Source organism: Labeo rohita, chromosome 3 (genome assembly GCF_022985175.1).
Source record: "Labeo rohita strain BAU-BD-2019 chromosome 3, IGBB_LRoh.1.0, whole genome shotgun sequence".
Lineage (NCBI taxonomy): Eukaryota > Metazoa > Chordata > Actinopteri > Cypriniformes > Cyprinidae > Labeo > Labeo rohita.
In genome coordinates, this window is record NC_066871.1 from 19592059 (window position 1) to 19610148 (window position 18090).

At 39.9% G+C, this 18090-nt stretch overlaps 1 protein-coding gene across 13 annotated transcripts in view; it reads right to left on the reverse strand.

Annotated features, from left to right (window-relative positions):
• Positions 1 to 2045: 2045 nt before the first annotated feature.
• Positions 2046 to 18090, reverse strand: part of kcnc3a (potassium voltage-gated channel, Shaw-related subfamily, member 3a) — an 83243-nt gene continuing 67198 nt past the window's right edge. For 3 of the 13 annotated variants that reach the window (XM_051099499.1, XM_051099481.1, XM_051099443.1), the window contains 2 exons: positions 6972 to 12010; positions 2046 to 6223 (listed from right to left, as the gene is read on the reverse strand). In XM_051099499.1, coding sequence (XP_050955456.1) covers positions 11847 to 12010 — 164 coding nt within the window. In that variant the 3' untranslated portion in view covers positions 2046 to 6223; positions 6972 to 11846. Of the gene's footprint in view, positions 6224 to 6971; positions 12011 to 18090 lie in introns of those variants that run through there. The other 10 variants (XM_051099538.1, XM_051099472.1, XM_051099463.1 and 7 more) reach the window with 10 other exon arrangements.

The following is an 18090-nucleotide window of genomic DNA, read 5'->3' on the forward strand; positions in this document are numbered from 1 at the left end:
TCCCTGTGAGGCTAATATTAATTTTGATGTGAGCTAGTTAATAATTTCAACTGAAAAAATTGCAATGTTTATATGTTAGGTTAGGTTACATTTTATTTTGATGCTCCCATTAGTTTACTGACTATAGTTGACTATAAGCAACTTTGCAAATACATGTCAACTCACTCTACTCTACAGAGTATTAGCAGGCTTATATTAAAGGGGTCATCGGATGCCCATTTTCCACAAGTTGATATGATTCTTTAGGGTCTTAATAAAAAAGTCTGTAACATACTTTGGTTAAAAATTCTCTATGGTAGTGTAAAAAAACACCTTTTTTACCTTGCCAAAATCAGCTCTGCAAAATTCATCCTGTTCTGGTCAAGGTTACTTTAAATGTTAATGAGCTCTGCTCGCACTGCCCCTCTCTTCTCTTTGTGGAGTGACGAGCCTATTTACTTTAGCCGCATTTAGTCGCGTTTAGCCGCTAAACTCACTAACTAGCACGTTATTAGAAAAGGTGATTGCAAAGATTCATAAAAAAACCCCTTATACTCACTTCTGCTGTAAGTGAAGCTGGATCACGAATGATTTGCGTGAACATAGATGGATATATGTAGATCGGGAGGCGCATTCACTTCACAAACAAACGTAATCTACTGCATCTTCAGGGGCTCAGATGTCGGGAGTAAATGAAGCAAGACGAGCATTTGTGGTTAAAAAGTATATAAATTGTAATTCTTTTAACCAAATGACCGATCGTTTCGCTAGATAAGAACCTTATTCCTCGACTGGGATCATGTAGAGTAGAGGTCTCCTCGGGTTGTAAAATTCATACCCGGCCTGAACCACTTCTTACGCGAACCCAACTAGAATAAATGAATTTTTTTTTAAAGAAAAATCCGACCCGAGACAGACCCGATGAAATTAGGCCCGATCCAATGGCATTTAGGCTATTTTCGAACCCGACTGGACCAGAATGTAAACAGCACTGACGTGCACACAGCCTGCAGCCCCACAGTCTGTCAGGAGAAAATTCTGGTGTGCTGCTCCATTGCTTTCATTTATTACATGTTCTGATTTCGGCTTCAATTGTGACCAGTTGTGATAGTTTGATAAAAATTAAATCGACAGCCTAATAAATCATAGATTTGCTAGTACTGTCTGCAACTTTACTTTATTTACCTTATCTCCGACAAAGGGCTTCTGCACACAAAAAAGAAAAGCCCTGCATGAACACGCAGCACAATGAAGCAAGTGGATTTTTCTGATGGATCTCAATCTACAGGCTAAGATGGATTTCTATGTGTGAGGTTACGCAAATGGCTATGCATCCAGGATAGTTGAAAAGAATTCGGGTCTTATCGGGTCCATTCAGAAAAAGCACATTTATTTAAATTACCTGAGACCGTCTATGCCAATAGCCTCATGGTTAGTGCATCGACATATAGAGCAACTGCGCTCACTGCGACCAGAGTTCGATTCCTGCCTTAAGGTCCTTTACTGATCCCGCTCCCCTCTCTCCACCCAATACTTTCCTGTCATCTCTCCAATGTTCTCTCGCAATAAATAAAAAAAGTCAATAAATATGACTTTAAAAAAATTACCTGAAACAACTAATACTAAATTCAACCCCTGTCCGAGGGAAGTTTTGGACCCAAACCCACTCAGGTCTTGGGTTGGACCTCGGGTTTTCGGATCTAAGTGGACCCGTGAAGACCTAGTGCAGAGCCCTTTGAAGCTGCACTGAAACTGCAATTTGGACCTTCAACCCAATGGCCAACACTGAAGTCCACTATTTGGAGAAAAATCCTGGAATGTTTTCCTGAAAAACTTAATTTCTTTGTGACTGAAGAAGAAAAGACATGAACATCTTGGATGACATGGAGGTGAGTAAATTATCAGGAAACTTTTGTTCTGGAAGTGAACTAATCCTTTTAGTAGCATGTAAAGTACTGAAAAAATAAATAAATAAATAAACTGAATACGCAAAACCAGAAGTCTCGGATCCCAGAGTAACATGGAGAAACCACAACAAACATTTGAAGAATCACACAGGACACATGTTGAAAATTTTGGCATGAGCTTTTAACATTTTTATTGACTTTTTGATAACTTTTTCTTTTTAAATTGGATTTCATTTTTCTAATTGTTTTAATTTTTTTCCTATCTGTAATGGAGAAGATTTGATCAGGTAGGTTAGCATTCACGTTCAAACTTCCATACTTTTAGTAATATAACATTTTTAAGTCTCAGTTTTCACAAACTCTGTTAAATTATTACAGTTTATTAATTTTTTTTCTTTATACATTTCAAAAATATAAAAGGTAAATAATAAACATTCCATTGAAATATATTTTATACAGTTCTTCATATTTTTTTCCCTTTTTTTGTATGACAATAAAATTGTATCCAGCATCAATCTTAGTAGCATAGAACTCATCCATTTCTTTTAGGAACCTTCTCTTTCTCACTGGCCTCTCTTTCTAACTCTCTCTCTTTCTCTCTGTCCCTGTTTCTTAACTTAGTGGGGGTGTATGGTTAGGCTTGCGCTCAGCAGTAGACACAGCAGCTCCATCAGCTGTGATAGTGCAATGAATTCCCCCTTAAAACAAGCTACATAAAGTAACTAAAGTAGAAAAGGACAGGTAGTGCATATTGGGTACAAACTACACCAGACACACGCAGGCTGCTTTGCCCTCACAACTGCTGCATCTGTTCAGCTCTGAGTCTGGAAGCTCTGATGAATATTCACTACAAATATATACAGATAAATATCATCTTAAAAACAATATATAAATATGTAAATTAAACAAGAGTCTTTCGGAATGGCTAGCGTATAGCCACAACTTATATTTGGCATGGCTACATCTTGAAGAAAAAGGAATGTGAGGGAAACCAGAAACAACGAATGCTCTTTCCTCCTCTCTAAGTGTCTCAGAAAGAGAAGTCGCAGCGTAGAGAGCCCAGGCGAAAGAGATGGTTACCTCATTCTGGCCATTCACAAATTATTCACAAGTTATGTCCTCATTGTATTCCATGCATGCATTATAATTCAACTTCAAACGATATGATAGAAAAACACAAGAACAAGGGATGCAAAAAAGCTTCTTCCTCAAAAATAGAGAAGGAGAGGGAACAGATGAGAGCGGGGAGGGGATGCGGAGGGGATGCAAACAGGAAGCTGAGAAAGCGTGAAGACTGATTCTGGCTTTGTTCTGCTCCTCTCTGATATGTTTTGCATTTGGGTTTCAAGTAAAGGTATGTTGAGCTGTCAGCCATCTGGAGGGGTTTGCGGTCGCATTCACGCAAAGACGAGCTCTCGTGGGAAGCATTCGCAGAGAGAGCGTCTTCAATTGATGTGGCCGGTTTGCGTACACATTCAGGGAACAGTTTCAGGCACACTGGATTTCTTATTAGGGATGAGATGATCCCCCAATTCCTAATGACGACAGTGGGAGAAAAGGTGGCCCTCCATCATTATTGCTCCAAAACACCACCCAATCGGACTTTATGAACGACCAGAGAGGTACACGTCATCTTAACCAGACAGCAAATGAGGACCGAGTACCACACATACAACAATGTCCTACAAACCTTCTGAGATGAGTATATGCTTACATATAAAACTCGAAAAGTGCATGAGTGTCTTCCCGCACCGTGAACCACGCAGAAAGACGTTGCAAACAACATAACACAGGCCTGACGTATTAATCGAGAAGAGAGAGGGAATTCAGTGCACCGCTAAAGAAAGCGACACGGCTACTACAGCTGCACACGTCTGTCGCACCGTCAAGCTACTTGGACCAGCTGCTAACTACACGGTCAGCAGATAACGCTGGCTCTTGTGATGATGGAGCTGCATCTGTGTCATTTTCCCTCCCTGGACACACAGCACCGGTAAACAGACACCAGCCAGCTGGCCTGAGCACATGGCATATGTTCGTGTGTGTGTGAGTTTGTGTGTGTGAGCTGCTAAGGTCTTGCTTAGGTGTTGCATAGGTAGTTACTAAACTAAGCTTACATCTGATTCTGAACAATGAGCGCTGACAGAACAACAAACGACACTTTAAATCAACATAAACATACCTTAAAACACCAAACCAATGCTTTGTATCTTGAAGAAGACACCGAAAGTTTCACTCAAACAGTTACTCGTGTGTAATCTATGATTTAAAAGCGACACTGGTGGAATCATGGCCTCCTCTCACACAGGATAATGCTAACACTGATGCTAATATCAGAAATCTGCTGCTAAGTTCATAAGGAAGTCCATTTTGGTATGGCATGGCTGGTTTTAGTGGGTGCTCAGCATATGCAAATCTTGAAAAAATGGTCCTAATGTCATTTCAAACAATCTTAACACAACTGAAAAACTACAAGACCATGTCTCCTGAGCACGTCTGAGCTCATGTGGTGGCGCTACTCTCACATTATGGCTTCCTGATTGACAAATAGTGCTTTGCGATGTAAGTACTCAGGGTCTCAAGACACAGCAGTTCACACGACGCTAATATTCATTGGAAGTGGACGCAGGCTCACTTTCGATGGATAAAGCTTTTGATTTACCCACGGAATGTGGATGAAATAAAAAGAGCAAGCATCGCAAATCAACCCAAGACTTTCCACCAGGACTCAACTTAAAAGGAAAACGTCACCCACAGCCTTAAAATCCCCTTCCACCTTGCTCTTCAGACCCAAACCCGTCAAAAGTAAAGAGCCCTGTAGGTGTCGGAGGTCTCCAGAGGAGCTGTCGTGCCACTGCTGGAGGCTGCCATGACTGAGGGAGATCGTGAAGGGCAGAGCAGAGAGCCAGGAAAGTTCAAGTAAAGGGTGAAACGGCGGACAAAGAGAAGGGAAGAAATGTCACTTGAAGCCATTGAGGGAGCAGGAGTAGTTCTTGTCATTCAGCTAGACTCAGTGGGGTTTGTTAATCTTTTATCCAACAAAACTGAATCTTGCAATCCTATATATTTTTACATTATTCTTTTTTTTTGTATTCAAAAAAACAAAACAAAATATAGAGCCTCTCTTTTTTTTAAATATATTCTTTTTTTTTTCTAAATTTCGTAGCATTTAGCATAAACTTTTATTGTTTCCATTTGATTTCGGCGTTTAGTGATTTCAAGCCCTCTAATTTGGGGTTCAGGGCTTGCAGAAGTCATGCAGTTTAGTCATGCTGGTAAACAAAGTGAGAAAAATGCATTTTTTAATTTTCTCTTTTTTTTTTCAGCGTTTGTTCAAAGTTCACCCAGTCCACTTAAAAACCCCTCTGTCCTTCAACAGGTATCATGCACTTGTGTTGTATTTTCCGTTCCCCACGCGAAGGTGAAGAAGTGACCCCATCCGCTGATCCAGAGTCACCCATATTGTACTGTGCAAACAGAGCGGTCCCATCCTCTTGTTCCTCTCAGCATGATCTCTACCATCTTTCTCTGTTTTGTTTTTTTGTTTTAGGTTTTTTTTTATTCATTCATGCCATGCAGTTCATCTACAGTGGAACAGAAATGCTGAGATGCAGAGAGCTGAACTAAGAGAGAGAGAGAGAGAAAAGAGAGAGGCTAACACTCTTTTCTTCATTGCGGACAAAGTCACCTTTCCGTGAGCCCTGAGAAGGACACTCTGAACAAGATTTCCAATTGGATGAATGGGGAAACAGTACGTTATAGGAACATGGCAGGCCGATGACGCCGCTGTCTATTTTCATTGAAAGCACGTGCAAGATTTCCAAAAGATACAGGTTTGGGTGATAAACTGTTCAATTGAAGCGTCTGATGAACTTGTTGAATTGCATAGCGTTGAAGGGCATGAAGAGTGTTTTTCCACACGTTACGTGTGTCTTGAGACTGGTTTGAGGTTTTTTTGTCCACGTTCAGGTGCATGGTGGAACGCCCCACAAAAGTAGTTCCGGTCATTTTAAAATTGCATCCATTTCCACCAGGTCGAGTCAGGACATACTACAGTTTGTATGCTGATTCCCACCCGTTTTCCAAGGCCAGCGATCCCTGCAGGAAGAATGTGTTCCACATCCTCCCAGTTTATTGCACCTACGTTGGGGGTTAAAATTAGTGATGGAGAGATGGAGAGCGTTATGTTTTCTTCAAGTCGGTTTAGCGAAGCACTCCTTTCATCTCTCGCTTTCTCTCTTTCGCCGTCTCTAATCCTGCGGTGACCCTGGGGGTTGCCTCTGGACAGGTTTTGCGGTTGGGGAGCTTTAGAAAAGGGGCAGTTCAGAAGCTCAGCACTGTGGGGAAGAAAAGAGAAAAGACAGAAAGAGAGGGGGAATAGGAAAACGGAGGACAGAGAAATCAGTACGGCGTCACACGTCGCATCGCCTCAATACAAACGCATTAAAAGCTACAAACTGCTAGAGGCTTTCGCAGGCGCCGGTCGTTTCGGACCGCGCGACTGCGAGAGCCAAAGCTAGAGAAGCCAAACACACAATTGTTTTGGAGTGACGTCCATGGAGGATTCTTTTCATAAAGTCTCCTAAATACCAATGTAAAAAGAAAGTGTACTCATAGCAAAGCCTGTCATAACATGCGCTCAAAAAACAAAACACACGAATGCAAGACTCTTGGAATCACACTCACAAAAACAAACACACACACGAAGCTGAAAAGTTCCAGTCGTTGAGGGCCACAAAATCTTGTTCTATGTCAGTAAAATCAATGGAATTGATTAACAATCATTGATTTTGCCAGCCCTCTAGGATGGACCGGAACGAAGCAAAAGCTCATTGTACATCAGTGGATCCCCTTCACACAAGACGACTCGCTATTCCCCATGAAGTGCCCTTATTTTGATAGTTTACCAAACAGTGAAGCCGGCATAGGGAATAGAGAGCGAGTGCACCATTTGAGCACAGCGCCAAACATTAGAAAAGAGCGGGAAAACAAAGTGTCACACAAAGAAACTCAAAACACTAAGCGCACACAGTCAGGCACATCACATGAAAACACGCAGTGTGACGCACAGAACACCATACGCACATTCTTACACTGAGAAGCGTTCAGCTCCCTTCCTCCTCTCTTTGCTTTTTTTCTTTCTTCCCCAAACTGTCCTCCATTTCACGACGACCTTTCTTCATTTGTTGACAATCCTCCCAAAACTCTGTTCCCCAAACACACAATCTGTTCATCTGACCCTCATGCTTTCATCTCCTGATTTTGGTTGCGTCCTGATTCCACATACAGGTTTGTTTTTTGTAATCCACTTATGGCAGACCGTGTTCGAAAAGTTCGTTTTTTAAAACAAATCACTCATTATTTTTCCTCAGTTTCTCATAATGTCATCCGGGCTTTTTGGTTGTTATTTGGAAGCAGTAAGAGTTGGGAATGAAATGATGGAAATGACGGATGAGAAGGACACTGTGGAAAAGGAAGACTTGAAATGAGCGCCTGAATCAAAAAACAAACAAAAAAAGACGTAATTTCGTATTTACACAAACGCATGCGTACACAGGGTGTTCTCATCTGCCTCTCTGTTTCGAATGACATCATTTTGGAAGCACTGGTATTGACGAACAAAAAGAGATTTACCTGAGTAGTGACAGGGGAGCGTAAGTCAGAAACAGAGAGGATACTGGAAAATGGCGGTAAAATCGTTTAAACTCGACCTGCTCTCCCCGTTTCAAATGCCACATTTGAATCAAACGATCGCTTCTGTGCTGTTAACTCCACATGCAGTTTGTGTACAGGAGAATTATTTACACCGTCCTCCGTGATCGCATGCAGCCTATGCTTATCAGGGCATTCTCTAACTACGCTAACTAGTTGCACGCTTGTCTCGTTCACGTCACAACTTTAGAACTGAGATAAAGGGATAAAGTGGAGCCATCCCATCCACTCTGTTCACCCTGACTACGCCTTAACGGATAGACTACACACAGGGAAACCACAAAATGCACAAGCTACCTTGAATGTGTGGAAACATGCATTGCTGCAGTGAGCAGACTTCTTAGCTTTAGCTTCTTCCTTTCTGCTCTGACCGGTGTTGCACAAGTGACGCACAAGAGAGAACAGGAAATCAATCCTTCTGCTTCAAATAAATGCCTAAAGAATCTTTTCGTTAATCTTAAATATAACAGGTAAACACAAAGGGCTGAAATCCATATTCTTAGCCTCTAAAGTGACCAAGGAGTGCTTATGATCTACAACAGCGAACGCTACGTCAGTTCGTCCCCCGTTTAACCAGCAGTGGGGGCTAGAGCTGAGGTTAACACGGGAGCGAGGGGGAAAAGGGAACTAGTAATCTGCTCGTTAATAATGCAAAACTAAGATGACTGAATGAGATTTATGATGCCGTGAGATGAGAATACAAACTAAAATGGACTTGTGCGGGAGCTGAAGCTGGTTCGGGGGCTCAGGTGTTCGTTTGGGAATGTATTTGTGAAGGAAGAAGTGGATTTTCTGTTCTAGTCTTAGTTCACAGTTACTGCTTCTTTTTGCATATATCTGATAAGCACTGGGCTTTCAGAATAGTTCTCTGTGAAAAGATGAAAAAGAATAAATCATAAAATGACAATCTGCAATGCTTTGGATGTCTAACAAAGAAAAGAAAACTTAGGTACATCGTTAAAAGCACATTCAAAACCCCACATTCAATACAACAGTTGTAATGGTCTCTGCCACCCAATAGCATCTTAACATGCAAAAGTAAGCCCCGCCCCACAGATTTGATAACAAAACATCAATGGAAAAAAAAATAAATAAAAAGTTTGTACATTTGTTTCATGCAAATCATTAATATGCATGTGCATATGAATACACACATCCATATGTACACACTCATCAACAAACATGTTAAAATACATTTTCTTATCAAAACACATTATAGACTTATAATTTCCTTATTGCTCGCAATAGAAATCCATGCATGTGGAAATTACAAAGTCAACCTTCAAAACTGTACATATCATTAAGACCTGAACTATACACCCTCATAAAGAGCATTAAAACACTGAAATAAAAAGAGAGATGAATAGGAGGAGAAGCACATGGAGGAGACACAAGGCGAGAAATAAAACGGTGTTTTTGGCTGGACCTGAATCACACAGGCATTTTAGTCTTCCTCTTTCTCTCCCTCTAAACACACAAGGTCATTTGTCTGAATTTAAGACTATAAATAATGCACACTCGCACTTGTTGCATACAATTTTAATACACACCTTTTAAAAGAATTAAAAATCTACGTTAGGTAATTTGCCTCACCGCCATGCGAAGACAAAACACAGTCAATGCATATTTTTTAAAAATTAAGTTATGCTCTTAAACGATGATATGTTGTGTGTCTGGTTCAACAAAATTGTGCACTTACTGCGTTTCGTTTTTGAATGGCTAAATAACCTGATGGTTCAAAGTAAAAAAATAAAAAATAAAAATAACACTGATCTGAAAATCTCCCTAAAACACTGAGCACTCCAGTTATACAAAGCACACGTGGCATAGCATACAGTACATCCACCAGATGGGCCTCACTCACTCTCCTGAGGCTTTCAATGTATATGAAGCACGTACATAAAGCAGTGCAGCGCACATGCAGATGACTGATGATTGTTTTTTACTCATTAAAGCAGTGCCACACATTAGTTCGCTGCTGCCATGCAGATACTCCATGTAATCAACAACCTCTGTGACTTTCTTCACTCTAGCAGTGAACTACTTTAAACAGGAAAGAAGAGAGGAGGGAAAGAGGAGTGTAACGAGTAAAATGGCAATAGCAAAAACGTGTGGAAATCAAAACCTAAATGCAAATAAATAAAATATATATAGCTTAATTCAGAAGAATGATTACAGATGAGTAATTAATAAATGATTCAACATGGGTATGTAAAATATTTCAGTTGCATGACAGTAAAATCACGCTAAGTTTTGTCATTTGTACCCCAGGTTGTCTGTTGTTTCACATGGAGAAATAGACAACAAGAAGCTTTGTGAGCTGCCATCGCAGAGATATCTTCACCAGAGGTGTGTATTGCATCTGTGCACTCGAATATGCAGCAGATCGACACAAATTCCCCCCCACAGTGAAACATATGGCTCAGTTCATTTTGTCATCTTTTCTTTTTCTTCTCTTACTGACCGCTGTCAATCCAGCATCCATTCAATGTTCCCTCCTTTATATTGGAACGAAGGTCAGCATCCAAGAGACAGAGCAGGTAAAAAAATAAATAAATCAAAAAAAGAACAGAGAAAGAAAAGAAAGGGACCAAAGAGAAAACAAACTGAACTGATTTTCTACTGCATTCAAATTAGAGGAATAACAGTAATCAGAAAATGATCATATGATGAGGGAAGATAATGCCAATGAGGATGATGATGATGGTGATGATGACGAAAAGGTCCAGCTAATTCTTGCCCTTAGTAAAGTAGGGAAACTTTGAGGCCACTGTCTGGTTCACCACAGCCCCAGGATATGCGGATATGCAGTGAGGAGTGCAGTTCAGCTTGATATGTCTTCATATTAATGAGGAAATACCATAGTAAGGAAAGGATATATTTTAAAGACAGTTAGTTCCTTCATGCACTAGTATACAAATCGAAAAGGGTCCCGAAGAAGTGCAGAAGGTTATAGGCCCTTAATAGAAATGGCTCCTCCTCATTTATTTTTTTTTTTATCTCGCCATTTGTCCACACCAATGCTCTTTTTCATTCCGTGGTACTCGGTGTTCAGTCCGCAGAGTCAAAATACAAAAAACAAATGTAATTGTAGATCTCCATGCAACAGAACGATATCCCATCCTCCCAAAATGTCAACTCAAAGCCGCCCGCGCTCCAAACCCGGATCCGAATCGCAACGTCCGTACAAAAATAGCTTCTTTTTTTAAATAACGATCAGTTCCCGGTCTCTCTGTTAGTTGTTAAAGTTAATAGTCACACGTAGTGAAGTTCGCAGGATTCATCTCCAGCTTCTCAGGGTCAGAGGTCATAATATTGCACAAGAATGGTTTAAGCATTTACTTTGTTCTAAATAAAGAGCGCAATTATAATAACGCTTGTGACAATAAATGTTGCTGTAGGAAATAGTCAGTGTGTGATTAAATTATGCCTAAGTGTCCTTGTGTTTCTCATAATCGTAATACTTATTACATTCTGTGGCCTGAATCACCATCAAACTCCTTCATCACAGTCAAATTAGCCTAAATTATCTGTTCATTCTAATCAGTCCAGCAAACGGTGCTTTATTTTCATATCCTCATAGCAGTTAAAGGGGATTGGGAGTTTAGTTATAGTCTACTTGCCTAACTGACGTCTTTTCTAGCATGCACTTAAACTACTTGCATGTTCGTCTGTGACCTATGACCTTTATCATTCCAAGCTTTGATATGAAGTGGATTTTCAAGGCCTATTATGGTGTATCAAAGCTGATCTCAGCGACTAGTACTCGATGAATAAGCCTGCTGGATCACAGTCTCGTTTTTTATACAACCAGCAATCAGGCGGGATCATGAGGAAAAGCCGGCTACTGTCATTCGACTACAGGGGTGGATTTCCTACAGGGTGCTTGTCGCTGTCCAGTGAGGAGTTTTATCCTAAGAATATTCAGTGCTTCTTTTTTTTTTTTTACTTATTTATCTTCGTTAATAAGGCATAATTTGCTGACGTTACAGCATATAATTGTTTTTAGTTGCCTGTCTGAAATATTGCCTGAAGTATATGCAATGAAGTCATTTTAGTACTTAAAGCTCTAAATCCCTAAACAAATTCATCCCGTTCCCTTTGAGGCATGAGATATTAAAAAGAGTGCTGTGTACCCCCACCCTGTCCGGTCAATGGAGTGAGTACTTAGCATCGTTATTGTGATTATTAATACTATTGCGGTATGATGGTGCCTGTGTCTTTTTCCACTTATTTTGCTAAGATGTGCTACAGGATGGAGGGTATGGGGGATCGGCAGCGGCGTAGGGGGCCGGGGGATTCGTAGGGTTCGTAGGGTGGGTTGTTGATGGGGGTGATGGGGGTCAGGCGCAGGGGAGCCCCTGTCATCCCCGAGATGTTATTGAGGCTGCGGGACTTCTCGTAGCCGGCAGCTACAAACCGAGAAATCCGGTGGATGGTCAATGGATAGATTACATACATTAGAGAATGAATGGAATTGTTATGGAAGCAACCGTTGGATTCATGACAAAATGGAAGTTCAAAAATCAGGAGAGAGGAAGGTAAGGGTCAAAACAAATTTAAAAGCAAAGAATGACAAAATGAAACGGATGTAAATGACACAGAAGCAGACAGACAGAAAGACAGACAGGGACAGACAGAGACAGAGACAAGGACAAAACAGGAAAATGAGAGTTATGAAATGTCATCAAGTTTTCTTGTCAAATTCTTTTTTGTTGATTGTTGTTGTTGTTATGGCACAGCAGTTTTAAAAAAAACTCCCTTTTAGTCGCAGCCACATACAGTTTTCAGGGAGAGATAAGAGCAGATGTGTAAAAGAGCAGGTGGATGAAGCACCTGATGGCTGACTCAGACCAATAGTGTGGTGAAGAGTTTAGCATCCAGGTGTTTGACCCAGTCTCAGACGGAACACTCTGCGTTCGGATACTAGCACTGGAGTCCAACAAAGGAGTAGCAGAGGAGCTCCGTCTAGTCAAAGCAGCCTCACTCAGCACTGTGGGCCAGGTGAAGCTCTTGCGTTTCAGAATAAATATCTTTCCATTATTAGTAGCACATTCATCTTCCTTTTACACATAAGAGTGTTTCAGTAGATTAATAGGGATTTAAAACAGCTTCACGTGACCCGAAAGTGCCTGAAAGCTTTCCTTCCACATCCATTTCTGGCTTTATTAAACTTCTGATTTCTGAAGTGTGGCCAAACTTTCTTAAAGAGGTCAGTTTGTCTTCTTTTCTCACCCACTAAGTCCAGTGTTGTTTTGATTACTAATTTCCTATTCAGATCTCAGTGGTCTTTGTAGGTTATAATAATACATTGGGGCGTTCACTAAAAATGGTTTATTTGTAACGTGTTGTTCTACCACTATGATCCCAGCTCTTTTAAAGGATAAGTTCACTTCTAGAATAAGTATTTCCTGATAATTTACTCACCCCTATGTCATCCAGCATGTTCATGTCTTTCTTTCTTCAGTTGAAAAGAAATTAAGGGTTTTGAGGAAAATATTCCAGGATTTTTCTCCATATAGTGGACTTCAATCAGGATCAGCGGGTTGAAGGTCCAAATAGCAGTTTCACTGCAGCTTCAAAGGGCTCTGCATGATCCCAAACAAGGTATAAGGGTCTTATGTAGCGAAACGATCTGTTATTTTTAAACTGTATATACTTTTTAACCACAAATGCTCATCTTGCACTAGCTCTGCGATGCGCGTCTTCAGACTTTACGATGGTTTAGATCCTACCTGTCCGATCGCTACCACTTTATTTAAATGGCGAGTCATCTCATTTATCACCAGTAAAGTATGGAGTGCCACAAGGATCTGTTCTAGGTCCTCTGCTATTTTCAATATACATGCTGCCCCTTGGTAATATTATTAGAAAACATGGGATTAGTTTCCATTGTTATGCTGATGATACTCAACTATATATCTCAACACGACCAGATGAAACTTCTAAATTATCGAAGTTAACAGAGTGTGTTATAATGTAAAAGACTGGATGACCAATAATTTTCTCCTAATAAATTCTGAGGAGACAGATATTTTACTTACTGGACCAAAAAAGAGTACACAGAATCTATTGCATTACAATTTGCAACTAGACAGATGTACCGTTACTTTCTCTACAGTCAAAAGTCTGGGTGTTATATTAGACAGCAACTTATCTTTCGAAAATCATATTTCTCATGTTACAAAAACAGCATTCTTCCATCTTAGAACCAAGCTATGAAACATGTTACCTGTTTCTGACGCAGAAAAGCTAGTTCATGCATTCATGACCTCTAGACTGGACTATTGTAATGCACTACTAGGTGGTTGTCCTGCATCTTCAATAAACAAGCTACAGGTAGTCCAAAATGCAGCTGCTAGAGTCCTTACCAGGTCAAGAAAATATGATCATATTATCATAAGATCATACAGTTTCTGTACTGGCTACCTATTAGGTTCTGCATCAGTTACAAAATATTACTTCTTACATATAAGGCCCTTAATGGTTTAGCTCCTGCATACCTAACTAGTCTTCTACCACGCTACAATCCATCACGCTCCCTAAATCAGCAAAACTCTGGAATTTGGTAGTAATTAGGATAGCAAAGTCCACTAAAGTAGGTAGAGCTTTTTCACATGTCGCTCCCAAACTCTGGAATAGCCTTCTTGATAACGTTCGGACTTTGGACACACTCTCTCTGTTTAAATTTAGATTAGCCAAGCATTCAAATAACGCATCTCATAATCTTGTAGTGCAGTTTTATCTGATCAAATGCATATTATTATTTTTTAGCTTGGGTTAAACAAATTATTTTGCTTGGTCGGGACAGCAGCTACGCTAATTATGTCCTTATTTGTTCCTCTGTTTCTGCCATGGGATTGACATCCCGTGGTAACTAGGAATTACACAAGCTTCAGTCTGGAATTAAAACCATAGGTAAACGTTTTTCGTAAGTGTTCTGTAGGCTGCTGATTTTTGCTCATGTTGTTCAGCTGCAACAGAAAGCTTTGTAAAAAAAACAGAATAAAAATATATTTTTTTTATGTTATTGAAATCGAAACTGGGAATCGTAAAGATTCGGAATCGATAAGCAGAATTGAAACCGATAAAATGCAAAAGATACCCAACTCTAGGTCAGTAATTCTGCCTACGCCACACATGACCTTTTTAACATGACTATGCAATGCAGGAGGTCGGGCTAGTGCAAGATGAGCATTTGTGGTTAAAAAGTTTTTTGTTTTTTTAAATGATACATCGTTTTGCTAGATAAGGCTCTTATTCCTAGTCTGGGATTGAGGGATTGAGACCTTTGAAGCTGCACTGAAACTGCAATTTGAACCTCCAACCCGTTAATCCCCATTGAAGTCCACTATATGGAGAAAAATTCTGGAAAGTTTTCCTCAAAAACCTTAATTTCTTTTCGACTGAAGAAAGAAAGACATGAACATCTTGGATGACATACAGGTGACTAAATTATCAGGAAATTTCTATTCTGGAAAGTTTGGTAAATGTCAATCTAAACCTGTGTGAGTTTAATCCTTCTGTGGATCTACAAATAAGATATTTTGAAAAATGTCTCTTGTGTTTTTTTGTCTATACAGTGAAAGTCAGTGTTTTTAGACCCCAGTGACTTTCAATGTATGGGCAAAACAGGTGAAACCATTTTCAAAATGTCTTCTTCTACATTCTACAGAAGAAATGAAGTCATTCAGGTCTGGAATGACATCAGGAGAATAAATCATGACAAAATTTTTTTCATTGTTTGGGGTGAAATAACTTTTGTTTCGACAAAATTTGTCAAATAGCTGTACTTAATAATATGAATATTGGTTATAGTAACTAAACATGGCTTACCTCTGTTTTTTGATTGTGTAGGAAGGGGAACTGGACTCAGATATTGCTGTCTTTTTGAAAAAGCCAACACGAATGGATATGGAAGGAAGAGCTGGCACATTACATAGTAGACAACCCCCTCCTGACACAGGAGAACTTCCCACACGGACACAAACACAGTGAGTTAGAAGTCTTAACAGAACAAAACAAGAGACAAAAGCTCACAAGGAAGGAAAACACGGGGTGTTAAGAAGGTCCTACTGTCGTATAGTCGGCAATCCTATCTCCAGTCCCTTGCGTGATGTAGTTCTGTTAGGAAGTGTGTGTATGTGTGTGTGTGTGTTTGTGAGTCTGACTCAGAGGGCTGCTGGGACACTGGGTGCTGCACAGCCACTTGTCATTCAAAATCTACACCAAAGCATCGCCCATAGGAGCTGCAAAGGAAGGCAATGGTAGATAGATCTGGGTCATCATGTTCCTCACACCAGACCACTTGTGCGAGCCAGAAAGTGACTGTTTTCCACCGTGGATTTGAGGGAATATGCATATTAAACTGAATTATTTGTTGTTTGTAACAAATAGGAGTGCTCCTTTACAGAGAGAAAACAAATAATGTGTGCGTGAATGTCATGTTCTGTACTTGCACCCTTAATGCAAACACTGTACAGATAAGAACACACTTCCTTCCTATTGCTGGACTTGTCTGGACCTTGCTATTAGCATTGGCTTTTTCTGAATGGGATTAATTAGGATCAATATGGCTAGGCAGTATATGTGTCCAACAGAAATAAGTACACCTTTGGCAATCTTTCTTCCTCTTTTTCTCTGAACAATTATGATGTAAATGTGACGATTAAAAATCATTAATAGCCCATTCTTAACATAAATAGCTGCTTTATGACAATGCCTACATGGAAATAATTGCGTTTGGACAACTATACTTTTGGATTCCAATTCAAAGATACCTAGAATGCCAGAAAAGCACAACAAAATAAAATAGAGCAAAGTAAAACAAAAAGAAAAAGTGAAAAAACAAAGCAAACAAAAAGACAAACTGAAACAGGTAAGAGGGAGAAGGCAGGGGAGGAAAAAGAAAACTCTACATCAACCGTTATCTAAACAATAAATATTTAAGATATATTCAAAGGGATAGTTCACCCAAAAATGACAATTTCGTCATTAATTACTCATCCTCATGTCGTTCCAAACCTGTAAGATCTTCGTTTATCTTCAGAAAACAAATTATGATATTTTTAATGAAATCCACGCGCTTTCTGACACTGCATAGACAGCAATGCAACTGACACGTTCAAGGCCCAAAAAGGTAGTAAGGGCATTGTTAAAATAGTCAATGTGACATCAGTGATTCAACCGTAATGTTATGAAGCTACAAGAATACTTTTTATGCACAAACAAAACAAATATTCAACAATTTCACTCTTAAAAATAAAGGTTCTTTATTGGCATCCAGGGTTCTACGAAGAACCCTGTACATCCATGGAACCTTTTAAATGCATTTGAAAAAGATTAGATTTTTAAAATGTTCTTCAAAATGGAAATTTTAGAAACTGTTCACTGAAAAGTTTTTTGGGGAACCAAAAATGGTTCTTCTATGGCATCACTGCAAAAACACTCCCTTGGAAAAATTTTTTTTTTTTTTTTTTTAAGTGTGTGTGTCAGTTAGAGCTGAAGATCTTTGCCCGAATCTGATGAAACCCAATGGGACCCGACGGGTTCGGTCGGGCTCGGGCTTAATTTATATAATTTTACACAGGCTCGGGTTTGCGCTCCGGCTTGCGCGGTAAATGAGCGGTCACGTGATGCGTTTCGATTAGCGCGAGAAAGATGCGAAAATGGATGTTGAGGAGGTGAAACGGAGGCTTGCCTCTGTTGATTACGTTTTGGCAAAATTAGCCAGATCAGTACTATGCATCCCGTCCAGTCGCAGCAGCAGTAAAAGGGTGTTCAGTGCTGCTGGACGCACCATCAGTGAGCGCAGGACCGCGCTGAAACTATCTTCATTTCGTTATTGCCAAAAACCCATCTTAATTTAGAACTTATCTTAATTTAATTTGTTAAGAAAGAGTCTTTTTTATTGGCGCATTGGCCTATTTATAGGCGAAGTGTACGCCTATTTAGAGTGCTAAGATGTTACGATGTTACAACGAGAGGACTTATTATATTTCTGTTCCAACTTCCAAGTGGCCTATAGCCTACATTAGTCATTAATAAATTATGTTAAAATATGTATAAATGACTCATTCTTGACAAAAGGCAAAAGAACTGTGTGCTTGCGCACATTTGAATAATGTCGGGCTGTAAACGGGTTCGGGCTTTTAAAAAGCTGTCAATCAAAATATACTTGTCGGGCTCGTGCCCTGTCGGGCCTAACTTTTAAGGCCTGATTACAGCTCTAGTGTCAGTCTTCAACACGTGTTCATTAGAGTACCACGACACGTGCCGGCATTATGACGGAGAGCGTTCATGGTATGTATTTTCTGGTTTAAATAAGTAAGGTCTGTTCCTGTAAGGACTGTTTTATGTACAGCATGTGTCTTCTTCTGCTCATAAACAAGGTCTAGCACATCTGGGGTTTTGTTTTTTGTTTGTGCACAAAAAGTATTCTCATAGCTTCATAACATTAAGGTTGAACCACTGAGGTCACATGGACTAATTT